At 37.4% G+C, this 27,021-nt stretch overlaps 1 protein-coding gene across 1 annotated transcript; it reads left to right on the plus strand.

Moving 5' to 3' along the window:
* The first annotated feature begins 1,898 nt into the window (after nucleotides 1–1,898).
* LOC123534297 (mitochondrial fission process protein 1-like) lies at nucleotides 1,899–26,687 on the plus strand. Its single transcript, XM_045316469.2, has 3 exons — nucleotides 1,899–2,057; nucleotides 19,837–19,964; nucleotides 23,378–26,687. Exons 1-3 carry the CDS (start codon nucleotides 1,976–1,978, stop codon nucleotides 23,711–23,713), a joined length of 546 nt encoding a protein of 181 aa, XP_045172404.2. The 5' UTR covers nucleotides 1,899–1,975; the 3' UTR covers nucleotides 23,714–26,687.
* Nucleotides 26,688–27,021: the final 334 nt, after the last annotated feature.

Genomic DNA, 27,021 nt, shown 5'->3' on the forward strand with positions numbered 1-27,021 from the left:
ACAGAAGCACTCTGAATTTAAAACTATATAAAGATGGTATTCACCCCGGCTTAGTTTTAGCCAAATACTGGTCAAGGCGTTTTGCTCAAAGGGCAATTGTTGACTGTTCCTAGTGTTTGTTTTATGAATTGTATCATGAGCGTAGCAGGAGACGGGTAGGTAGGGACTGACCCAATCACTGTACCAGCTGCATTCTTGATTCATTTTCAGATGTGCCTGAAATTAGCCAGAGCAGCCAGAGTAGCCAGAGTTCAGCCAGAGTTTAACCAGTGTAGCCAGAGTTCAGCCAGAGTTTAGCCAGAGTAGCCAGAGAAGTCAGAACTCTGGTTACTCTGGCTAGCCAGAGTAGCCAGAGTTCAGCCAGAGAAGTCATAACTCTGTTTACTCTGGCTGGCCAGATTAGCCAGAATTCAGCCAGAGTAGCCAGAGTTCAGCAAGAAAAGCCAGAGATTCTAGGATGTTAAAATGTTCTGGCAACTCTGGTCAGCCATAGTATCAAGAATAGCCCGAGTCACCTGGATTTTATTAGCTCTGGTTAGTCTGGCTGGCCAGAGGCACAAATATTCCCCTGGATGAGACAACTTGTCATGCGCAAAATCCAGGCCCTTAGCTGAAAGGTCAAGGTCACTCTTGGAAGTAAAAAGTCAAAATGGCTTTTTACCTGTTCTATTTCAATATGACTTTGTTGTATATCATCAATATAGAAGTATATTACAGGCCAAGGATAGCCACAGTAAAATGACATATGACTTTGTTGTATATCATAATTACAGAAGTATATTACAGGGCACGGATAGCCACAGTGAAATGACATATGACTTTGTTGGATATCATCAACATAGAAGTATATTACAAGCCACGGATACTCACAGTGAAATGCCGTATGACTCTGTTGAATATCATCATCATAGAAGTATATTACAGGCCAAGGATAGCCACAGTGAAATGCCGTATGACTTTGTTTTATATCATCAATATAGAAGTATATTACAGGGCACGGATAGCCGCAGTGAAATGGCATATGACTTTGTTTGATATCAACAATATAGAAGTATATTACAGGCCAAGGATAGCAACAGTAAGATGACATATGACTTTGGTCGAAATATATTACAGGCCACGTATAACCACTGTATAATGACATGTGATTTTGACCTTGACCTTGAGTAGACATAGCTGACTCATGAGGTCCGCACATTGTCTCGATGAGGTGATCATTTGATCAAAGATTCACGAAAATCCTTCAAGTGATTTAGGAGATACAGAGTGGACATAAAATGGAAAGCTCAATGTTTGACCTTTAGTTGTGACATTGACATTGAGACGACATGGCTGACTCATGAATTCTCACATTGTCTTGATGAGGTGATTATTTGACTAAGGTTTCATGAAAATCCTTCAAGGGGTTTAGGAGATAGAGTGGACACAAAATGAAAGGCTCAAACTTTTGACCTTGAATTGTGACCTTGACCTTGAGCCAACATGGCTGATTCATATGTTCTGCACATCGTCTTGATGAGGTTGTTACTTGACCCAAGCTTCTTGAAAATTCTTCAAGGGGTTTTGGAGATACAGAGCGAGCACATTGACAAAAAGGAAGGCTCAAACCTTTGACCTTTAATTGTGACCTTGACCTTGAGCCGACATGGCTGACGCATGAGTTCTGCATATCGTCTTGATAAAGTGGTCATTTGACCCAAGTTTTATGAAAATATTTCAAGGGGTTTAAGTTATATGGACCGAAGGGGTTTAAGTTATATGGACCGGACACGAAGTGTTACGGACGGAAGGACGGACGGACGGACAGAGACCATTCCTTTAACCCTCTCCTTACCACCATAGCCACTCGTGAATGGGAATTAACTAGGCCCCAGAATTATTTTATTATGAATAAATCAATTTTAGAATTTGGTGGTACGACACCGTCCCAGCGAGAATAGCCAGAAATGTATACGGTAGCGGATAGCCAAAAGGAATGTATTTGGGACAACAAATAATGCCCTTGGATGAAAATAAAAACGCTGATATACTCAGAGATCCTCCTTTGAGATACCTTGGTGAATATGAAAAAAAAATTCTCAATATTTCCTAGGATCGCGTCAAATTAGTTGGACTAGAGTCTCAAACTGTATATAAGACTACGATTTTGAGTCTTTTGTGGTTATCTTAGTTTATAATTTATTTTGACAAAATTAAACAGGCCTAGGAAAGTGGAATATTTACAGATTTCTAAATAAAGTATAGTGGTTTTGACGTTTGTTCATCGTATGATAACTCTTGTAACAAAAACTAAATCAAAACTACTTGAATTACCTCCCTTGTTTTTTTCAGGAACAGTAATGCATTTATTTTTATGTAGATCTATTAGACTGAAATGTTCCACACTTCAAAATTTCATGTCTTTTTATAAGTTGTTTTATTAGATACAACCTGTCAACTTTGTGTAGACATTTGCCGAACCATTTAGATTGTTGTTTCTTGGCTTATTTATAATCTTTTTTTCTGCCCTAGTATGCCTCTTTCTCGTAATTCCGAGCCTTCTCATTGATCCGAGCCTTTGGAAAATTTGCACTTGCAGCTATTTCCTTATATAAAATCATTGGGGTAATAAATAACCTTCTTACAGAAAACAGAAAGCACTTATTTTAAAACTTTTTTGTCTGCTAACACAGTAATATATCTGTTCTTAATTTTAACAAAGAACTTTTTCAAAAAAGCCTTAATTTTTCAGAGCTAGTACTAATGATTGCAAGTCTCGGTTTTAACGAGAAAGAATCTGGTTGTTTCAGAGGGTTAGGGTCATCATGTGAAAGCCTAGATTATTCATTTACAAAAATCCTTAGAATTTTTCTTCATGGGGATTTTATAAGTTTAGATGTTGGAATATCAAACTATAGCAAAAACTCTTTCGAAACTTAAATCTTCTACTGACCAGCACTGAAAAACCGGCTTAGGGGCTCGGAATAACGAGAAAAGGGCATATTAGTCGAACTAATCCGACGTATATACAGTTTGTTTTATATTGTGACGGTCAAACTGTAACGAGGTGGCTAAAAAAGTCAGAAATTAAAAAGCAGCCACTCAGCGACAGTAAGCTTGTCTCCCCTAATATAGGAGAAAATTTTAACTCAAGTCCTATGTACAGTATCAATTCATGGTCCCAGATGGCCATATTCCGTTTTGGAACCTACATTATAAGTCTCACACTGCATTTAAGGGTGTTTCACAGTTCTGGCAGCATTATTCTGTCCAGCGCATTGCATTTGTGAAACTTTCTCTTTATTCTATTTTAGCTGGTCATAATTTATAGTCAATTTAAGTTTTTCTCATTTGCATTTACAAACAGGTAAACAGACGGCCAAATTCCGATCTGTGCCACTAGGAAAGGTTCCGACAGTGGATTCCTGAACTTTTTGATAGATGGTCTTCTTAATTATAGTCGGCTGATAATATTTAAGTGCAATCGTTTATCTAAAGCTGTTTTATTATAATTTTGTAGGTTCTAATTTCCTACTTATGTGTTACTATAATAGGGTCACATTTGTTACATGTCTTTAAGGGAAAAATTCTGTTTGATTATGTATTTTGTGTATTAAGAGATAAGCCTTCTGTTCTTTAATTATTAAGGTCACTATGGTTGTTTAAGGTTAATCTGTCAAATTTTACGGATAACACTTTAGGTTCACTACTAGTGAAATGAGCATAAATTTATACATTAATAGATGGAGTTTTTCTTTAATTGAATAAAGTCATAAACTGTTTATCAGCCTGGTTCTTTCTTTGTTGGCTGGATTTTAGAGTCAGTGGATATACCCAGAGTCAAACCTAGGGGACAGTAACCTCTCTGATATATCACAGCAAATCTTATTGCCAGGGTCAGACAAAGTTTGAATCCCAGTAGGATAAGGTCCACATACCGAACACATGTTGAACTCGGGAGATAGAATCATTCTGCCTCCCAGGATAGGCTAGTGTAAGGTCATATACCCATTCAGTTCATCAGGGTAAGGTCCACATACCGAACACAGGTTGAACTCGAGAGACAGTCATTCTGCCTCACAGGATCGGCTGGTGCGAGGTCATATATCTATTTGGCATTGACCGGTGTGTCCTACCGGCCATAAAAGCACTTACTTGCAGCGCCAAATGTAACTGTTTTAAGTAAGATGGTTGTTGTTGTTGTTGTACTGCCAGGGGTCAAGCAAGTGCTTTTATGGCCGGTAGGACACACCGGTCAAGGCCAAATAGATATATGACTTTGCACCAGCCAATCCCGTGAGGATCATCCTACAAGGCGATTTGAGCGATATCGTCACTGTAAAGTCGGCAACTTCGCCTAATTATTGCCTCCGGGTGAAATCTGAATCGCCGAGTTTTTAGCTCACCTGTCACAAAGTGACAAGGTGAGCTTTTGTGATCGCGTGGCGTCCGTGCGTGCGTGCGTCCGTGCGTGCATGCGTGAACTTTTGCTTGTGACCACTCTAGAGGTCACATTTTTCATGGGATCTTTATGAAAGTTGGTCAGAATGTTCATCTTGATGATATCTAGGTCAAGTTCGAAACTGGGTCACGTGGGTTTAAAAACTAGGTCAGTAGGTCTAAAAATAGAAAAACCTTGTGACCTCTCTAGAAGCCATATTTCTCAATGGATCGTCATGAAAATTGGTGAGAATGTTCACCTTGATGATATCTAGGTCAAGTTTGAAACTGGGTCACGTGGGTCAAAACTAGGTCAGTAGGTCTAAAAATAGAAAAACCTTTTGACCTCTCTAGAAGCATATTTTCATGAGATCTTCATGAAATTGGTCAGAATGTTCACCTTGATTATATCTAGTGAAATACGAAACTGGGTCAAGTGGGGTCAAAAACTAGGTCAGTAGGTCTAAAAATAGAAAAACCTTTGACCTCTCTAGAGCCATATTTTTCATGGATCTTCATGAAAATTTGTCAGAATGTTACCTTGATGATACCTAGATCAAGTTTGAAATTTGGTCTCGTGCGATCAAAAACTAGGTCAGTAGGTCTAAAAATAGAAAAACCTTGTGACCTCTCTAGAGCCCATATTTTTCATGGGATCTTTATGAAAATTAGTCAGATTGTTCACCTTGATGATATCTAGGTCAAGTTTGAAACTGGGTCACATGCGGTAAATAACTAGGTCAGTAGGTCTAAAAATAGAAAAACCTTGTGACCTCTCTAGAGGCCATATTTTTCAAGAGATCTTCATGAAAATTGATCAGAATGTTCACCTGGATGATATCTAGGTAAAGTTCAAAACTGGGTCACGTGCAGTCAAAAACTAGGTCAGTAGGTCGAAAAATAGAAAAACCTTGTGACCTCTAGAGGCCATATTTCTCAATGGATCTTCATGAAAATTGGTGAGTGTGTTCAACTTGATGATATCTAGGTCAGATTCAAAACTGGGTCAGGCGCGGTCAAAAACTAGGTCAGTAGGTCTAAAAATAGAAAAACCTTGTGACCTCCCTAGAAGCCATATTTTTCAATGGATCTTCATGAAAATTAGTGAGAATGTTCACCTTGATGATATCTAGGTCAAGTTCGAAACTGGGTCAGGTGCGGTCAAAAACTAGGTCAGTAGGTCTAAAAATAGAAAAACCTTGTGACCTCTCAAGAGGCCATAGTTTTCATGAGATCTTCATGAAAATTGGTGAGAATGTTCACCTTGGTAATATCTAGGTCATGTTCAAAAGTGGGTCACATGCCTTCAAAAACTAGGTCATTAGGTCAGATAATAGAAAAACCTTGTGACCTCTCTAGAAGTCATATTTTTCAATGGACCTTCATGAAAATTGGTCAGAATTTTTTATCTTGATGATATCTAGGTCACATGTGCTCAAAAACTAGGTCACTGGGTCAAATAATAGAAATAACAACATCATACTCAGTTCAAAACTGGGTCATGTGGGGATAGGTGAGCGATTCAGGACCATCATGGTCCTCTTGTTTTAGAGTGTTGTAATCTGTTTATTTAAAGTTGTAAAACTTGATGCATATTCTAGATTCAAGTACTGATAAATCCATGGTCAACCCCGCCTACTCGCCTGTTAAACTTCAGCCAAACATAGCTTTGATATCCCACTGTAGTTATCAATAATATTGTAAGCCGCCGCCATTTTGAAAACTTTCAATCGGCGTATAAGCGGATAAACTTAACAAGTGCATGATCTTATGCATCAATTGTATATTATTTCTTGATTTTATTAAAAGTACTTAAAAAATATTTCATATATGGCCAATTTCTATGAATTGCCCCGGCGCTGTGGATAAAAAACGATTCCGCGGACGTCTGAACTGCGGTACAAAATATTGTAAAAAGATCGCCAATATCTACAAGTTTATCATAAAATAAAAATGATTTTAAGTTATTAAATACTCGACGTATTGATAAAATGTTTTGAACTGGTGTAAAGGCATCTGCATGAATAAATGATTAAACCCATTTTTTCCGAACAAGTGTATCAAATGGTTTTATTTTCGAAAAGATTAATAAATAAATCATTTAAATGTAAAAATCTGTACAAGTTGATGCAAGAATCGGGCATTATCAAAGCACGAGAATCAAAAACCTAAGATAACAGGCATAAACCATAGTTTACACTCGTTTGAACCAAGGTTTACGTTCGATAAACTAAGTTTTTCGATTGAACTATGAATTTCAGTCGTTATCCTAAGTTTACGTGCATGAACCTATGTTAACGGGCGTAAACCTGGGTTCACGGCCATAAACCATAGTTTACAAATGTGAACCTTAGTGTTAACGACTGTGACCTTGGGTTTACGACCATTAACATGGATTTACAACCATAAACATAGGTTCACGTTCATGAACATAGGATAACAACCGAAAATCTAGTTTTGTTTGAGAAACATAGTTTATCAAAAGTAAACCTAGGTTCACATTCGTGAACTATGATTCACCCTCGTAAACCAAGTTCATGGCCATAAACATAGGTTCACGCTCGTAAACATAGGTTTACGTCTGTAAACTATGGTTCACAGCAAGCCAGTTATCCAAGAATTATGTTCTTGGTCGAAAAGCTTCGGATTATTGAATACTTACCTATATTTTTGAGTGAAAACGTAGGATAACAGGTGTAAACCATAGTGATGATAGTTTTGCTCTTGAACCCATGTTTATGTTCGATAAATTAGGTTTCTGGATTGAACTATAAATTTTGGTCGCTAGCATGAACCTGTGATATGGGCATGAACCTGGATTCACAAGCGCGAACCATAGCTTAGGAACATGAACCTATGTTTATTGCTGAAAATCATAGTTTTGTTGGAGAAACCTAGTTTATTGAATGTAAACAAAGGTTTACGATTTGACGCCCATTTTTATTTTGCTGTCAAATACCTATATTAAGTGACCTTTATGATGCCAAATTACATTTGTTTGCAAAGCCGGCAATATTTTACTTTACTCAAATAAAACATAAATGCATTCATCAGATTTACAGTAAGATTAAAAACTTAATTCTTACAGAAGCAACTGTTCAAGAATTCAGATCTTGGTTATCTACTAAAAAATTTACTAATATACAGAATTGAAAAAAAACTGCTAATGCACATTTAAGAGAAATTGGGAAAAAGTATCAAAATGACAATTATTATTAAACAAATTACCACATGCACGCAGTTGGTGAACTGATTAGCTACTGTTTATTGGGAAACAGTAAAATGACAAATTTACAAATATAAAATTAAATGACATTATTTGCACAAATAAAATGTTCTCCTATTTATAATATTATGGCAGGTTTTGGCACAAATTCTTACCAATGAATGATTGGTAAAAATAAATTTCATCTTATCTAAATCTGACATATTTAAGAAGTTCAACAGAGGTAGCGTTATGAATAAGATTAGTACGTAAATCATCATAAACATTACAATTTATTAAAACATGACTTTCATTTTCTATTAAGTTACAGATACAGCCAAAAAAGTATAAATACACAGAATCTTGTGTAGGCACGTATCACTGCGTTAACCAGCGTTATCTTCTTGAAGCGTTTGCTGACTTGATCAGTTGTGATCAAATCAACAGAATGCTTATTAAGTACTACACTGGCGATATGGCCGTCACGTAATAAACCGAATTGGGTCCAATTTTCAAACGACCACTGTTGATTTTTCAGGCTTCAAATCATAAATTCATTTCTTCCCCTTGTAGAAAATACTAACAACATTTAAAAACACCATTAACACTATAAACAAACGATCTGATAGAAAGGTTTTCACAACACAATTTTTTAGCTGCACTATTTGGAGAATAGGGGGGCTATACTACTCGCCCCGGTGTCGGCGTGACCCTTCTTGGTTAAAGTTTTTCAGCAACCTTTGTTTTTCTGTCATATCTTTCTTACTATTGCTTATATCTTACTGTAACTTCACATAAATATTGTCCAGTATACAAACAATGTATGTGTAGGGGCTGAGCCCATTATACCCAAGGTCAAGGTCACCAAGCTGTTATACTTAGGTTATTTTTAAGGTTAAAGTTTTTCGGCAACCTTTGTTTTTCGGTCATATGTTTCTTACTTTTTCTTATATCTTACTGTAACTTCACATAAACATTGTCCAGTATACAAACAATGTATGTGTAAGGGCTGAGCCCATTATACCCAAGGTCAAGGTCACCAAGGTGTTTTACTTAGGTTATTTTTAAGGTTAAAGTTTTTCGGCAACCTTTGTTTTTCTGTCATATCTTTGTTAATATTGCTTATATCTTACTGTAACTTCACATAAACATTGTCCAGTATGCAAACAAAGTATGTACAGGGACTGGGTCCATTTTATCCAAGGTCAGGGTCACCGAGGTCTTATACTTAGGTTATTTTTAAGGTCAAAGATTTTCGGCAACCTTTGTTTTTCTGTCATAACTTTGTTATGCCCCCCTTCAAAAAAGGTGGGGTATATTGTTTTGCAGATGTCGGTTGGTCTGTCGGTCGGTCGGTCGGAATGTAGACCAATTCGTTTCCGGTTGATAACTCAAGAACGCTTGGGCCTAGGATCATGAAAGTTGATAGGGAGGTTGGTCATCATCAGCAGATAACCCCTATTGATTTTGAGGTCTGTATGTCAAAGGTCAAGGTCACAGTGACCCTGAATAGTAAAACGGTTTCCGGATGATAACTCAAGAACGCTTGGGCCTAGGATCATGAAAGTTGATAGGGAGGTTGGTCATGACCAGCAGATGACCCCTATTGATTTTGAGGTCAATATTTTAAAGGTCAAGGTCACAGTGACCCTGAACAGTTAAACGGTTTCCGGATGATAACTCAAGAACGCATACGCCTAGAGTCACAAAAGTTGATAGGGAGGTTGGTCATGACCAGCAGATGACCCCTATTGATTTTGAGATCAGTATGTTAAAGGTCAAGGTCACATTGACCAGGAACAGTAAAATGGTTTCCGGGCAGTAACTCAAGAACGCTTGGGCCTAGTGTCAGGAAAATTGATAGTTAGGTTGGTCATGATCAGCAGATGACCCCTATTGATTTTGAGATCATTAGGTCAAAGGTCAAGGTCATATTGACCAGGAACATTTAAAACGGTTTCTGATCTTCTTGTCTAAAACCACAGAGCCTAGGGCTTTTTATATTTAGTATGAAGCATCATCTAGTGGTCCTCTACCAAGATGATTCAAATTATTGCCCTGGGGTCTAATATGGCCCCGCCCCTGGGGTCACATGGTTTATATAGACTTATATAGGGAAAAACTTTGAAAAACCTGTAGTCCAAAACCACAGGGCCTAGGGCTTTGATATTTTGTATGTGACATCATCTAGTGGGCTTCTACTAAGATTGTTCAAATTATCCCCCTAGGGTCAAATATGCCCCGCCCTGGTGGTCACATGGTTTACATAGACTTATATAGGAAAAAACTTCTTGTTCAAACCACAAAGACTAGGGCTTTGATATTTGTAATGTACCATCATCTAGTGATTCTCTACCAAGTTTGTTCAAATTATCCCCCTAGGGTAAAATATGGCCCCTCCCTGGGGGTCACATGGTTCATATAGACTTATATAGGGAAAAGCTTTTAAAATCTTCTTGTCAATAACCTACAACATTTAAATTTTGATCACATGTATGGTTTTGAGTGGCAAGATGAACCTTGATATGTGTTGACCTTGACCTTGACCTTGACCTAGTGACCTACTTTCACATTTCTGTAGCTACAGCCTTCAAATTTGGACCACATGCATAGTTTTGTGCACCGAAATTTTTTTTTACATTTTTGAAGATACAGGCTTCAAATTTGGACCACATGCATAGTTTTGTGTTCCGAAATGAAATTTGACCTTGATTTTTACCTAGTGACCTACTTTCACATTTCTCAATCTACAGCCTTCAAATTTGGACCACATGCATAGTTTTGTGTACCAAAAAAAATTTTGACCTTGAAATTGACCTAGTGACCTACTTTCACATTTTTGAAGGTACAGGCTTCAAATTTGGACCACATGCATAGTTTTGTGTACCGAAATGAACTTTAATCTTGAGATTGACTTAGTGACCTAATTTCACATTTCTGATTGTACAGATGTCATATTTGGACCGCATGCATATTTTTGTGTTTTGAATTGAAATTTGACATTGATTTTTACCTACTACCTACTTTCACATTTCTCAAGCTACAGCCTCCAAATTTGAAGCACATGCATATTTCTGTCTACCGAAATGAACTTTGACCTTGATATTGATCAACTACTAGTGACCTACTTTCACATTTCTCAAGCCACAGCTTTCAAATTTGGACCACATACACATTTTTTTGTACCGAAATGAAATTTGACCTTGATTTTGACATTGAGCTACTCTTGAAATTTGGAACATTCAAAAATGGCTCAGTGGATGGCACCAAGATCACTTTGTAATCTCTTGTTAAGTTAAAGGTCAAGGTCAGATTAAACCAGAATGGTAGAACTTTTGTTTACAGTGAGCATATAATTTCTGTTCCTTGTGCAATTACTAAATGCATCAAGGGGGGCATTTCGTGTTCGACGAGCTCTTGTTACTTTTGCTTATATCTTACTGTAACTTCTCATAAACATTGTCCAGTATACAAACATAGTATATGCAGGGGCTGGGCCCATTATACCCGAGGTCAAGGTCACAAAGGAGTTATACTTGGAATTATTTTCATGTTAAATTTTTTCGAAAGCTTTATTAATAGACATATCTTTGGTACTTTAAAAGATAATGACCTGAAATTAAAAACATTTGTGGGGATAGGGATAGCGCATGTTTTTTCATGTTATAACATCTGCAGAATCCCGAGGGATTGGTTGGTGCCCGAGCCCGTTAGGGAAACAGTTATAACACGAAATAAACATGCGCTAATGCTATTCTAGCATAAAACGCGTGAAAACTGATAAATTAATACAATGTCACTCAACTTCATTAAATTTCCACGAAATGCGCGGGAATGTCTGAGTTGTTTTTTTTAACGTTGACGTCATTTCGTTTTGAATTATCCATTTTGGGGCCGAATGACGTTTACGCTTTGCCACGGAATGCGCATATATAAAAAGGTGTTATAACAGCACGCGAGCGCGAGAATCTCTCTGTTAACACACCTTTTTTTCTCCTGTTAAAACACCCCCAAAAATTGACAAGAACAGCAGTTTTATGCTAGAATAATCATCATCTGCATGTATGGTTATATACCCCATAACTCTAATTATATTTTTGGCAGAATTATGCCCCTTTTGTACTTAAACTTTTTTGCAATCTTCGCATTCTGGATATTACTTTAATGTAATATAAGATAAAGACTTGAAACTTAAAATGTATCTTTATCACCATCATCTGCATGTGTGGTAACAATCCCCATAACTCTGATTTGTATTTTTGACCAAATTATGCCCCTTTTATACTTAAATTTGTTTTAGCAAACTTTGTTTTCTGGACATAACTTTGGTACTATATAAGATAATGACTTGAAACTCAAAATATATCTTTACCATCATCATCTGCATTTGTTGTAACAATCCTGATAACTCTAATTTGTGTATTTGATGGAATTATGCCCCGTGGTGTGTCTTCCTCTTACGGTAGAGGTCTCTTATTCAGACATATATTCATATTACTGTCAAATCCCTGAATAATGGAGCGCACTGTCTTACGGACAGCTCTTGTTATCCTTCTGCTTTCTGTTTCATACACAGGTAACGGCCAACTGAATCGGGTCCAATTTTCAATCAACCACTTTACATTTCCAAGACTTCCAATCATAAATTCATTCCTTCCCAGTGTAGAAAATACAAACAACATTAAAAAATACCATTATCATTATAAATAAACAATCTGATAGAAAGTTTTTCACGACAATTTTTTGTCTTTCTGCTGTCTGTTTCATACACAGGTAAAACAAGATATCATTCAGTTCCTACGTGATGTTGGCGAGATTTGCTCTATATGCCTTTCAAGTTGCTATTAATGTATTTAATTTTATAGCTCTTTGATACAGGGTAAGGATATCTTTGGTATAATTTTGATGAAAATGTTTCTTTTAACATGTTAAAATGTCCTTTTAGAGACCAGTTTGTTCAAAATTGGGGTGGTATTACCCATAGTGTGTCTAAATGTGATTATTACATTAGATTTAAGGCTGAATTTGAATATGAAAAATATCTTGACATTGTTGAGAATGAATTTTGTTTGTTTGTTTTGGGTTTAACGCCGTTTTTCAACAGTATTTCAGTCATGTAACGGCGGGCAGTTAACCTAACCAGTGTTCCTGGATGCTGTACCAGTACAAACCTGTTCTCCGCAAGTAACTGCCAACTTCCCCACATGAATTATCAGAGGTGGAGGACTAATGATTTCAGACACAATGTCGTTTATCAAATAGTCATGGAGAACATACGCCCCGCCCGAGGATCGAACTCACGACCCTGCGATCCGTAGACCAATGCTCTTACCTACTGAGCTAAGCGGGCGGGCTTGAGAATGAATATCTGAGAAAACTCTTTAGAGGTTTTAGGGTTATCGTCACATGCCCTTGCAATTGAAATTGGACTTGATAGAACAAATAGGATATGTAGAAATTGTAACTTCAACATTGTCGAGTCTGAATATCACTTTTTATTGCCTTGTCCAAAGTATAGCCATATTCGCACTAAATTTACACCATTTATCTCGTGGCCAAATATTAACCTCTTCAAAAGACTGATATCTTCATATAAGAAGAAAACGGTATTAGGAATTTGTAAGAAAGAAACATATAATGTAAAGGACTCCAGATCTATAATTCTATACTTCAATATTAACTGTGATGGTGAAGAAGCTTTGTGATGAATTGTATAATTTATATAATTATGGTTATATTTGATAGTATTATCCAAATATATTGTATAAATATCTTCATGTCAAAGGCAAATTACTGCCAATTTTTGCTGAATAAACGAGTTGCGAGTTTAATGTTACATTTAGTATACATAGATCTTAACATCTTAGAGTAAGGCACATGTTTATTCCAGAAATTTTCACATGTTGTTTATTGTCGACACCTTTGTTGTTGATTGTTATGTTAGCAAATTAATCCATTTATATTTTAACACTTGAGTCTATTTCTGTCAATCAGACGGTGTTGATTAAATCACAACACGAAAAAAAGGCAATCAAGTTTCATGAAAATTGGGTCATAAATGGGGCCTCTAAATTAGTTTATTTTGATGATCTCTAGGCCAAGTTCAGACTGGGTCATGTAGGGTCAAAAACTAGGTTACCGGGTCATATCAAAGGAAAAGCTTATTAACACCATAGAGGCCATATTTATCATGACCCTATTTTCATGAAACATGGTGCGAATGTTTTAACAGTTTATTTTGATGATTACTATGCCAAGGTCGAAACTGGATCATATTGGGTCAAAAACTAGGTCACCAGGTCAAATCAAAGGAAAAGCTTAACACCCTAGAGGCCACATTTATGACCCTATCTTCGTGAAACTTGGTCAGAATGTTCATCTTGATGATTCCAAGGTCAGGTTTAACAGGTGAGCAATATAGGGTAATCATGACCCTCTTGTATAAATAATGCTAGCCTTGATTGCCTTTTTAGCTCACCTGAGCACGAAGTGCTCAAACATGAGCTTTAGTGATCGCCCTGTGTCCGTCGTCCGTCATCTTCCCTCCGTCCATCCGTCGTCAACAATTTGTCTCTTAACACTCTAGAGGTCACATTTTTTGCCCAATCTTAATGAAACTTGGTCAGAATGTTACCCTCAATAAAATCTTGGACGAGTTCGATATTGGGTCATCTGGGGTCAAAAACTAGGTCACCAGGTCAAATCAAAGGAAAAGCTTGTTAACATTCTAGAAGTCACAATTTTGGCCCAATCTTTATGAAACTTGGTCAGAATGTTACCCTCAATAAAATCTTGGACGAGTTCGATATTGGGTCATCTGGGATCAAAAACTAGGTCACCGGATCAAATCAAAGGAAAAGCTTGTTAACACTCTAGAGGTCACAATTTTGGCCCAATCTTAATGAAACTTGGTCAGAATGTTACCCTCAATAAAATCTTGGACGAGTTTGATATTGGGTCATCTGGGGTCAAAAACTAGGTCACCAGATCAAATCAAAGGAAAAGCTTGTTAACACTCTAGAGGTCACATTTTTGGCCCGATCTTAATGAAACTTGGTCAGAATGTTACCCTTAATAAAATCTTGGACATGTTCGATATTGGGTTATCTGGGGTCAAATACTAGGTCACCAGGTCAAATCAAAGGAAAAGCTTGTTAACACTGTAGAGGCCGCATTTATGACCTTATCTTAATGAAACTTGGTCAAAATGTTAATCTTGATGATCTATAGCTCAAGTTCAAATCTGGGTTAGGTGGGGTCAAAAACCAGGTCACCAGGTCAGATCAAAGGAAAAGCTATTTAACACTCTAGAGGCCATATTTATGACTGTATCTTCACGAAACTTAGTCAGAATGTTAAACTTGATGATCTTTAGGACAAATTTGAATCTGGGTCATGTCGGGTCAAAAACTAGGTCACCAGGTCAAATCAAAGGAAAAGCTAGTTAACACTGTAGAGGCCACATTTATGACCATATCGCAGTGAAACTTGGTCAGAATGTTAATCTTGATGATCTTTAGGTCAAGTTTAAATCCGGGTTAGATGGGTTCAAAAACTAGGTCACTAGGTCATATCAAAGGAAAAGCTTGTAAACACTCTAGATGCCACATTTATGACTGTATCTTCATGAAACTTAGTCAGAATGTTAATCTTGATGATCTTTAGGTCAAGTTTGGATCTGGGTCATGTCGGGTCAAAAACTAGGTCACGGGGTCAAATCAGAGGAATAGCTAGTTAACACTTTAGAGGCCACATTTATGACCATATCTTAATGAAACTTGGTCAGAATGTTAATCTTGTTGATCTTTAGGTCAGTAGGTCAGGTGAGCGATACAGGGCCTTCATGGCCCTCTTGTTTTCTTTTGTCGCATATTTACTCAACCCAAATTTCCGAATAATTTTGGTCATTCAGAGGGAGACCTACCTGTATTTTTAATTTGAATAAATTCTTGTTTGGAAACTTTGGACTATAACTCTGCCATTCATAAAGGGATTTTGAAATAACTTGTCATAAATGTTCACCATAATGAGACAACATGCCATGCGCAAGACCCAGACCTCTAGCTCCAAGGTCAAGGTCACACTTAAGGTCAAATGTTAACAGGGTCTGTTTCATAACTCTGCCATTCATCAAGGGATTTTGAAATTACTTGGCATAAATGTTCCCCATAATGAGACGACCTGTCATGCACAAGACCCAGACCCCTAGCTCTAAGGTCAAGGTCACACTTAGAGGTGTCTGTTTCTTGGTCGGTTCATAACACTGCCATTGATGAAGGGATTTTAAAATTATTTTGCATAAATTCTCGGGAGCATTTACCACTACTAGTGACAGTTCTTGCTTTTAGCGGATAGCAAGGCCAGAAACAGAAGCAGATAATATTAAATATCAAATTCAGTGATTTGTAGCCAATTGCTGTTATTAGTAGCTCACCTGTCACGTAGTGATGGGGTGAGCTTTTGTGATCACCCTTCGTCCGTCGTCCATCCGTCAGTCGTCCGTCCGTCCACAATTTCCTTGTGAACACGATAGAGACCACATTTTATATTTGATTTTAATCAAACTTGCACACAACTTGTATGGGCATAATATCTTGGTTCCTTTTGAAAACTGGCCAGATCATATCATTGGTTCCAGAGTTATGGCCCCTTAAAGGGCCAAAATTTGCCATTTTTGGCTTGTGAACACGATAGAGACCACATTTTGCAATCAACTTTAATAAAACTTGCACACAACTTGTATGGGCATAATATCTCGGTCCCTTTCGAAAACTGGCCAGATCCCATCATGGGTTGCAGAGTTATGGCCCCTTAAAGGGCCAAAATTTGCTATTTTGGCTTTTGCAGCCAATTATAGAGACATCATTTATGGTTTGGTTTGATACAAACTTCCAAAATATCTTCTACAACAATAAATCTTGGTTGATCTGTCAGATCCAATCATAGGTTCCAGAGTTATGGCCCCTGACTGACCCCTGAAAGAACCAAAGTTTGGTATTTTTAGCTTACCTGTCACAAAGTGACAAGGTGAGCTTTTGTGATCGCGCGGCATCCATCGTCCGTGCGTGCGTGCATAAACTTTTGCCGCCTCGATAGCCTAGTGGTAGAGCGTCCGCTTTGAGTGCGGGAGGTCATGGGTTCGATCCCCAGCCGCTTCATACCAAAGACGTGAAAAATGGTACCAGTGGCTCCCTTGCTTGGCGCTTAGCATTAAAAGGGCAGAAACTGGCCTCTTCTCTCAAACCCTCGTGGCGATGGATTCCATCAGGAATGAGGTGTCGAGAGTGATTAATAAAAGTTGTAGAACTTCCTTCACAATCGACCTAAAATAAATTATGTATTAACTAAACTTTTGCTTGTGACCACTCTAGAGGTCACATTTTTCATGGGATCTTTATGAAATTTGGTCAGAATGTTCATCTTGATGATATCTAGGTCAAGTTTGAAACTGGGTCATGTGCCGTCAAAAACTAGGTCATTAGGTCAAATAATAGAAAAACCTTGTGAACTCTCTAGAGGCCATATTTTTCATGGGATCTGTATGAAAGTTGGTCTGAATGTTCATCTTGATGGTATCTAGGTCTAAAAATAGAAAAACCTTTTGATCTCTCTAGAGGCCATATTTTTCATGAGATCTTCATGAAAATTGGTGAGAATGTTCACCTTGATGATTTCTAGGTGAGGTTCAAAACTATGTCACGTGCCTTCAAAAATTAGGTCATTAGGTCAAATAATAGAAAAACCTTGTGACCTCTCTAGAGGCCATATTTTTCAATGGATCCATGAAAATTGGTCAGAATTTTTATCTTGATGATATCTAGGTCAAGTTCAAAACTGGGTCACATGAGCTCAGAAACTAGGTCACTATGTCAAATAATAGAAAAAAACAATGTCATACTCAGTTCAAAACTGGGTCATGTGGGGACAGGTGAGCGATTCAGGACCATCATGGTCCTCTTGTTTACCTTGTGAACACGATAGAAGTGACATTTTATATTTGATTTTAACCACACTTACACACAACTTAAGTCACAATAAGATCTCAGTTCCTTTAGAAAACCAGCTAAATTCCATCATGGGTTCTAGAGTTACTGCCCCTGAAAGGGGCACAATTTTCTTTTTTGGCCCTTTCAGTCATATAGAGGTTTCATTTATGCTTTGATTTGATACAAACTTGCACAGAATGATTATCTTTATGATCTGTAGGTCTGGATCGAAACTGGGTCATGGGTCAAAAACTAGGTCATCAGGCCAAATCAAAGGAAAAGCTTGTTCACAACCTAGAGGCCACATTTATGGCCCAGTCTTCATGAAACTTGGTCAGAATGTTTATCTTGATGATTTCTAGGCCAAACCTTTGAAACTGGGTCATATGGGATCAAAAACTAGGTCATAAAGTCAAATCAAAGGAAAAGCTTGTTAACACTCTTGTTCATTTGATGTGCGTGAAACTTGGTCAGAATGTTTGTCTGCATGAAATATCGTATGAGTTTATCTGGGTCATGTGGGGTCAAAAACTAGGTCACCATGTCAATTAAGGATTAAGCTTGTTTACACCCTAGGGGGCACATTTTTGATTCTATCTTCATAAATTTTGGTCAGAATGTTTGTTATCATGAAGTCTTGGATGATTTCAAATCTTGGTCACGTGGGGTCAAAAACTAGGTCACTAGTTCAAATCATAGGAAAAGCTTGTATACCCTCTAGAGGCCACATTTTTGCTCCAGTCTTCCCGAAACTTTGTCAGAATGTTTGTTTTCATGAAATTTTGGATAAGATTTAATCTGAGTTATGTGGGGTAAAAAACTAGGTCAAATCAAAGAAAATGCTTGTTTACACTCAAGAGGCCACGTTTCTTGGTCCAATCTTAATGAAAATTGGTCAGAATATTTGTCTCCATGAAATCACTAGGTAAAACATGTTTACAGTGTTATGGTGTGTTACAGAGGTGAGCGACTTAAGGCCAAGTGGCCTTCTTGTTAGTAATTATTATGATGTACCATCTTGATTAAAACTTTTGTTGACAAAGTTTACACTTGTAAATATTAATAAGAAAGAAATAAAATGATTGGACAGTGTGTTTTTTTTTCTGGCCAATTTGGGGCTGAAATTGGGCCCCAGTCACAGTGGCAAATAGTATGTCTTTTTCCCATTTTCAGAGCTAAAATTCCCAAAGTTAAATTTATTGTCTTTTTTTTCAACTTTTTCAAACAAGACTGGCACCTTTAACATTTGAAACACAAGACAGTTTGCTAACTTAATGCATAATGATAAATTATGGCAATTTTTTTTGAATGTGACATTTTAATAAAAAGTACGACTTTACAATTCCCAATTTAGGTTTTTTTACGACGCGTTTTTCCCAATTGTAAAGGCCTCGGCCCCATTCCAAAATTAGTGGGAAAAAACCCTGTTGGACATGCAGAGTAGATGACTCCTTTTGATTTTGGGGTCACTCGATCAAAGGTCAAGGTCACAGGGGCCAGAACATGGAAAACCGTTTCCAATCCATAACTTGAGAACCACTATGGCCAGAATGTTGAAACTTATTGGAATGATTGGACATGCCGAGCAGATGATCCCAATTGCAACCAGCCATCAGTGTCTTTTACTCCTGTCCTGTATTGACTTCTTGCTTTTTATTACTACTATGTATTGTGGGAGACATGCGCTTTTCTAAAAAAACATCTTCGAGTTTCATAGACATTTTCCTTGCATAATCATCCACTAAAACTGTTCAAGCAAGCAGTTTAACTCAGGTTAGGGACATCTATTATTTTGGCCTATTAAATTTGAAACTGATTCCTCTTGGGTCAAAAACTAGGTCACTAGATTTAATCATAGAAAAGACTTAAAAATATACTATATATAGCACATTAATTTTTACTTATCTGCATGAAACATGGTCAGAATTTTTGTCTTTAAATCAATGCAAATTTTGAAACTTAGCACAAATGTTTACCAGGATGACACAACATGCAGAATGCATCTTTAATCAATACAAAGTTTTCAGTCAGTGACAGCCCTGAAACAAAAGGAAAATCCAAATTTCTAAAATTGTTTTACTTTCAAAATAGTATAGCAAAACATCTCTCATGTTGAGAATGATGATGAGTTATAAATAATGCATACAAATATACTTTAACTAAAATGTTGCCAAAAATTAAGAAAGAAGGTACATGTCCTGTAACTAGTACACTATGTATTTGCAGGCTATGCAAATGAAGTAGGTGAGGCTTTCAGGTCACAAGTACATGTGAATGTTGTACGACTTAGTTATGGTATTGCTTCAAGTTATGTTGTGACAGATGCCATCCACAAAGGATTTAAAGCCTCAGAGGTAAGCATCCTACCTAAATACATGCAGAATAGTGTGAAAAAATCTTTTAATGTTCTGTAAATTAAGGTAAGTTGATTTAATGTTTAAGTAACATTTGCATTTTTAGCTCGACTATACGAAGTATGGAGAGCTGTCCTACTCGACCCGGTGTCAGCGTCCTTCTGCGTCTGCACTTTGGTTAAAGTTTTGATGCACATTCTCTTTATTAATCCCCCGCCACAAGTGGTGGGGGGGTATAGGAATGGTCTCTGTCCGTCATTCCGTCCGTCCGTCCGTAAAACTTTCGTGTCTGCTCCATATCTCCTAAACCCCTTGAAGGATTTTCATGAAACTTGGGTTAAATGATCACCTCATCAAGACGATGGGCAGAACCCATGAGTCAGCCATGCCGGCTCAAGGTCAAGGTCACAACTCAAGGTCAAAGGTTTGTGCCTTCCATTTTGTGTCTGCTCTATATCTCCTAAACCCCTTGAAGGATTTTCATCAAACTTTGGTCAAATGATCACCTCATCAAGACGATGTGCAGAACCCATGAGTCAGCCATGCTGGCTCAAGGTCAAGGTCACAGCTTAGGGTCAAAGGTTTGAGCCTTCCATTTTGTGTCCACTCTATCTCCTAAACCCCTTGAAGGATTTTCATCAATCTTGGGTCAAATGATCACCTCATCAAGAGCTCATGAGTCAGCCATGTCAACTCAAGGTCAAGGTCACAACTCAAGGTCAAAGGTTTTAGCTCTGTAACTCCTAAACCCCTTGAAGGATTTTCATGAAACTTGGGTCAAATGATCACCTCACCAAAACGTTGTGCAGAATTCATGAATCAGCCATATCATTTCAAGGTCAAGGTCACAGCTAAAGGTCAAAGGTTTACCCTTTCACTATCCATGACAGTGGCAGGGGATTTAGCTGTCTTTAAGACTGCCTTGTCTATATAATAACTTGATGGATTTGTTTCAAACTTAAAACAGTTATTCCTCATCACCACCCACATAATATGGCACAAGGGCCATAGCTCTCACACCAATATTGCATGAATTATTCCCCCTCTTTACTTAGAATTTCAGGTTAAAGTTTTGATGCACTATCTCAGTTATTACATAATGGATTTGATTCAAACTGAAAATAGTTGTTCCACCTTATCACCCACATCATGTGACGCAAGGTGCATAACTCTGGCACCAATTTTTATGCTCCAACTTTTGGGTGGGGGGGATATAGATTTGCCCTTGTCCGTCCGTCCTTCCGAGAATGTTGTGTCGCGCCTAGCTCCAAAAGTATTTGACGTAGAGTCACAAAACTTTACAGGAATGTTGGTCAGCATGTGTAGTTGTGCACCTGGGGCTTCGCATCCGGATTCATTCAGTCCTGTAGGAGTTATGGTCCCTGACTTTGAAAAAATTGGTCATATAAGTGTTGTGTCGCGCCTAGCTCCAAAAGTATTTGACGTAGAGTCACAAAACTTTACAGGAATGTTGGTCAGCATGTGTAGTTGTGCACCTGGGGTTTCGCGTCCGGATTCATTTAGTCGTGTAGGAGTTATGGCCCCTGACTTAGTAAAAAATTGGTCATTTTAATGTTGTGTCGCGTGTAGCTCCAAAAGTATTTGACCTAGAATCACCAAAGTTTACAGGAATGTTGGTCAGCATGTGCAGTTATGCACCTGGGGTTTCGCGTCCGGATTCATTCAGTCGTGTAGGAGTTATGGCCCCTGACTTAGTTAAAAATTGGTCATTTTAATGTTGTCGCGCCTAGCTCCAAAAATATTTGACCTAGAGTCACCAAAGTTTACAGGAATGTAGGTCAGCATGATTGTGTAGTTGTGCAGCTGGGGTTCGCGTCCGAATTCATTCAGTCGTGAAGGAATTATGGCCCCTGACTTAGTAAAAAATTGGTCATTTTAATGTTGTGTCGCATGTAGCTCCAAAAGTATTTGACCTAGAGTCACCAAAGTTTACAGGAATGTTGGTCAGCATGTGCAGTTGTGCACCTGGGGCTTCGCGTCCGGATTCATTCAGTCGTGTAGGAGTTATGGCCCTTGACTTAGTTAAAAATTGGTCATTTTAATGTTGTGTCGCGCCTAGCTCCAAAAGTATTTGACCTAGAGTCACAAAAGTTTACAGGAATGTTGGTCAGCATGTGCAATTGTGTACCTGGGCTTTCGCTTCCAGATTCATTAATCATTGTAGGAGTTATGGCCCCTGACCTAGGAAAAAGTTTGTGTCCTTTGTCATGTAGTTGGGGGCATCTGTGTCCCATGGACACATTTCTAGTTCACGAATAATTCCCTCTTTTACTTAGAATTTAAGGTTAATTTTGATACATTTTCACTATATCTCAGTTTTTACTTAAATGATTTGTTTCAAACTTGACGTAGTTGTTCCATATCATCACCCACATCATATGACACAAGGCACATAACTCTTGCACCAATATTTTTTGAATTATGCCCCCTTTTGGTTAAAGGTCAGTAAATCAAATCCTTCTTTGTTTCATATAGAAAATGACAACTTCAGGTCGTCTTTATGTATCTTGAGAGAACATCACTTTTTCCTACACCTATTTTTCATGAAAGTTCTATCAAAAATAAACAAAAAAAATGAAAAGAAAATAGGGGGTTGAATAGTTTCTAGTGAAAAGCCAGTCAGTTGTGGTCTGCTACCCTAAAAATGGCGCGTATTTGCTCTCGTCCGCACAGTAAACACCTACTTCCGGTTTCAATCTGCGAAACTTGACATGTGGGGTGTATGAACATGAAAACCATCTCATTTCATGCAGAATGTATTCTAGCAGTGAAAAAGTGAGATTAAAGCACTCGTTCTACACAAATTTGTGCAAAAAAATGGGAAAATTAGGATCTATTTATTATGGACTTCTTTCGACTACACCACGAAAGCACATTTTCGACTGAATTACTGACCTTATTCCTTTTTGCTTAGAATTATACGTATTTTAGTGTTTTGAGTTCTCTTTATCTCTCATATTACGTACTTAATATTTTTGACACAGACTCAAGCTATTGTCCATGGCAATATCTTCATCCACCATTGGAGTCATTAAACACTCCAGTGACAGCTCCAGCTTCCTCAGATGTGCCCTGAGTTTCACTAACCAGCATTGAAATAATTGAGCAAGCTGTCTTCTGTGACAGCTCTTGTACTGTTATATACCTTACAATAAATAGTAATAAAACCATTGAAACTGGTTATTACAGCTGCCGTTGATGGATGGTAATGGTGCAGTAAGCTTTATGCTCTATAATCTTAATGCCAGAAAGCCCATCAAAGCCATATATTAATCTCTTAATAATAAATGTATATTTGTAATTTCACAAAACTATTTGATACATGTATATAGCCGTCCTGATTTTGAAACCAAGAAAGTGAGTTGACATTGTTATTCTTGTTTTGCTAACAGGTACCATGGCAGACAGAGGAAAAGAGAAAAAACAAAGTGAAATGGGCTGTGTTTGATACACTGGTCTGGCAAGGACTTGCTTCTGTTATTATACCTGGTTTCACAATTAATAGAACATGTTTTCTATGCAACATTTTCCTGAAGAAACAAACAAGTATACCACCACAGACAAGAAAATGGATAACAACATTTATTGGTTTAGCATGCATTCCATTCATAATTAAGCCAATTGATTTATCTGTAGATGTCTTCATGGAACAGACTTTTAGAAAATATTATCACTATGAAGGAAACATAATGAAAACTATAATTCGTCACACAAGGGAAGATTCGTGACCATGTCCATCATGTATATTCAGTAACACCGTAATGTGACAGTAACAGTAATTTACAAAAAATGCCAGAATGCAGCAGATGGTTGTGAAAGTTGCCCCTGAAGTTACACACAAAATATCTTGTGAAATAAAATTTTGAAATAAATGAATTGATGCATACGACTACAGAAACATTGTTTTTCCTTCATTTGCATACTCTGCGTTACTCATAAAAAGTGTAAAACACATTCTATCTGTTCCCTTCTTGTACAGGAATCTGTCACATGTCCCTAAGCTCATGCCTTTATCCTTTTTACTGTATGCCCTTTTCTCGTTATTTCGAGCCCGTAACCGGTATTTCAGTTCTTGCCGGTAACAGTTATAAGTTTCAAAAGAGTTTTTGCTATTGTTTGATACTCCAACATCTAATCTTAAAAGATCCCCATGAAGAAAAATTGTAAGGATTGTTGTCAATGAATAATCCAGGCTTCAACATGATGATTCTCACCCTCTTAAACAGCCAGATGCTTTCTGGAACCGAGACTTGTGATCATTTGTACGAGCTCTCAAAAACTAAGACTGTTTTTGAAAAAGTTTTTTTTTAATATTAAGAACCGATATATAATTGTGTTTGCAGACAAAAAAGTTTTACAATAAGTGGTTTCTGTTTTCTGTAAGAAGGTTATATATTACCCCAGTGAACTTAGATAAGCAAATTTTGGGAAAAATTTTCTGTTGTGTATATTTCTATTTTAATGTGAGTAATACTATTTTCTTTTTATTTTTTACCTGTCACAAAGTGACAAGGTGAACTTTTGTGATTGCGCAGCGTCCGTCGTCTGCGTGCGTGCGTGCTTCAGTCCGTAAACTTTTACTTGTGACCACTCTAGAGGTCACATTTTTCATGGGATCTTTATGAAAGTTGGTCAGAATATTCACCTTGATGATATCTAGGTCAAGTTCGAAACTGGGTTACGTGCGGATAAAAACTAGGTCAGTAGGTCTAAAAATAGAAAAACCTTGTGACCTCTCTAGAGGCCATATATTTCGTAAGATCTTCATGAAAATTTGTCAGAGTGTTCACCTTGATGATATCTAGGTCAAGCTCGAAACTGGGTCACGTGCCTTCAAAAACTAGGTCAGTAGGTCAAATCAAAGGAAAACCTTGTGACCTCTCTAAAGGCCATATTTTTCATGGGATCTGTATGAAAGTTGGTCTGAATGTTCATCTTGATGATATCTAGGTCAAGTTCGAAACTGGGTCACGTGCGGTCAAAAACTAGGTCAGTAGGTCTAAAAATAGAAAAACCTTGTGACCTCTCTACAGGCCATACATTTCATGAGATCTTCATGAAAATTGGTCAGAATGTTCATCTTGATGATATCTAGGTCAAGTTTGAAAGTGGGTCACGTGCCATCAAAAACTAGGTCAGTAGGTCTATAAATAGAAAAACCTTATGACCTCTCTACAGGCCATATTTTTCATGGGATCTGTATGAAAGTTGGTCTGAATGTTCATATTGATGATATCTAATTCAAGTTCGAAACAGGGTCATGTGCGGTCAAAAACTAGGTCAGTAGGTCTAAAAATAGAAAAACCTTGTGACCTCTCTAGAGGCCATACTTGTGAATGGATCTCCATAAAAATTGGTCAGAATGTTCATCTTGATGATATCTAGGTCAAATTTGAAAGAGGGTCACGTGCCTTGAAAAAGTAGGTCAGTAGGTCAAATAATGAAAAAACTTTGTGACCTCTCTAGAGGCCATATTTTTCATGGGATCTGTATGAAAGTTGGTCTGAATGTTTATCTTGATGATATATAGGTCAATTCTGAAACTGGGTCAACTGCGATGAAAAACTAGGTCAGTAGGTTTTGAAATAGAAAAACCTTGTGACCTCTCTAGAGGCGGTACCCTTGAATGGATCTTCATGAAAATTGGTCAGAATTTTTATCTTGATGATATCTAGGTCAATTCGAAACTGGGTCACGTGCCTTAAAAAACTAGGTCAGTAGGTCAAATAATAAAAAGACCTTGTGACCTCTCTAGAGGCCATACTTTTCATGGGATCTGTATGAAAGTTGGTCTGAATGTTCATCTTGATGATATCTAGGTCAAGTTTGAAACTGGGTCAACTGCATTCAAAAACTAGGTCAGTAGGTCTAAAATTATTAAAATCTTTTGACCTCTCTAGAGGCCATATTTTTCATGAGATCTTCATGAAAATTAGTGAGAATGTTCACCTTGATGATATCTAGGTAAATTTCAAAACAGGGTCACGTACCTTCAAAAACTAGGTCAATAGGTCAAATAATAGAAAAACCTTGTGACCTCTCTAGAGACCATATTTTTCAATGGATCTTCATTAAAATTGGTCAGAATTTTTATCTTAATAATATCTAGGTCAAGTTCGAAACTGGGTCACATGAGCTCAAAAACTAGGTCACTATGTCAAATAATAGAAAAAACGACGTCATACTCAAAACTGGGTCATGTGGGAAGAGGTGAGCGATTCAGGACCATCATGGTCCTCTTGTTGTTTAACTGTCGTTTGCTTTGCCACAACATACAAAAAATTTAGAAACAGGAAATAGCTGCAAGTGCAAATTTTCCAAAGGCTCGGATCAATGAGAAGGCTCGGAATTACGAGAAAGAGGCATATACATGTATTTAGCACATATAGTGTATAGTATATGAACAGGGTACAAAACAGTTTGTCAGTCATGATTCTAATACCAAAGAATTTGCTAGCTTGTATACTGAATGATTCCAAAAACATCATGTCTCTGCAGCCGTATGCATTATTTTCATTTGTTTCTTCACTGTCTACTTCAAAAGATAATAGACAGTTTACTCATTGTGCATAATTTACGTGCAGTTTTTGTTTGCTGCAAATGTTATATTTAACACAAATGTTGTTGTTGCACTTTGACATTACTGGATATACAAGGTGATGTGTGCATTCATGACCAGGACTAATAAAATTAGAGAATGCAGTATTTTACTTCTAGAGATTAAGATGTGATGTTCAGTTCGTCTGAACAAAATTTCTGTTGTATCTAACTATGCAGTCTTTGTCGTATAAAAACAGAAGTTGGAAGACCACCTTATACAAAGCTCACATTTTTGGAGTACAAAGTATATGGAGAGCTATTCTTCTACAAAGCTCAATTATACAAAGTTTATAGAGAGCTATCTTACTCAACCCAGTGTCCGTGTCCTTCCACTTTTGATGCACTTTCTCTTTAACTCTGTAAATACTTGATGGATTTGCTTCAAACTTTGATTACTTATTCCTCACCATCACCCACATCATATGGTCATAACTCT

The sequence above is a fragment of the Mercenaria mercenaria genome, chromosome 12 (genome assembly GCF_021730395.1).
Source record: "Mercenaria mercenaria strain notata chromosome 12, MADL_Memer_1, whole genome shotgun sequence".
Lineage (NCBI taxonomy): Eukaryota > Metazoa > Mollusca > Bivalvia > Venerida > Veneridae > Mercenaria > Mercenaria mercenaria.

Bases quoted from the DNA above. Each gene is read 5' to 3' on its own strand.
- LOC123534297 (XM_045316469.2), top strand. From the start codon at position 1,976: ATGTATTTGGGACAACAAATAATGCCCTTGGATGAAAATAAAAACGCT. The intron at 2,058-19,836 runs GTGAATATGAAA...ATGTATTTGCAG, and splicing joins TCCTCCTTTGAGATACCTTG to GCTATGCAAATGAAGTAGGT. The intron at 19,965-23,377 runs GTAAGCATCCTA...TTTTGCTAACAG, and splicing joins AAGGATTTAAAGCCTCAGAG to GTACCATGGCAGACAGAGGA.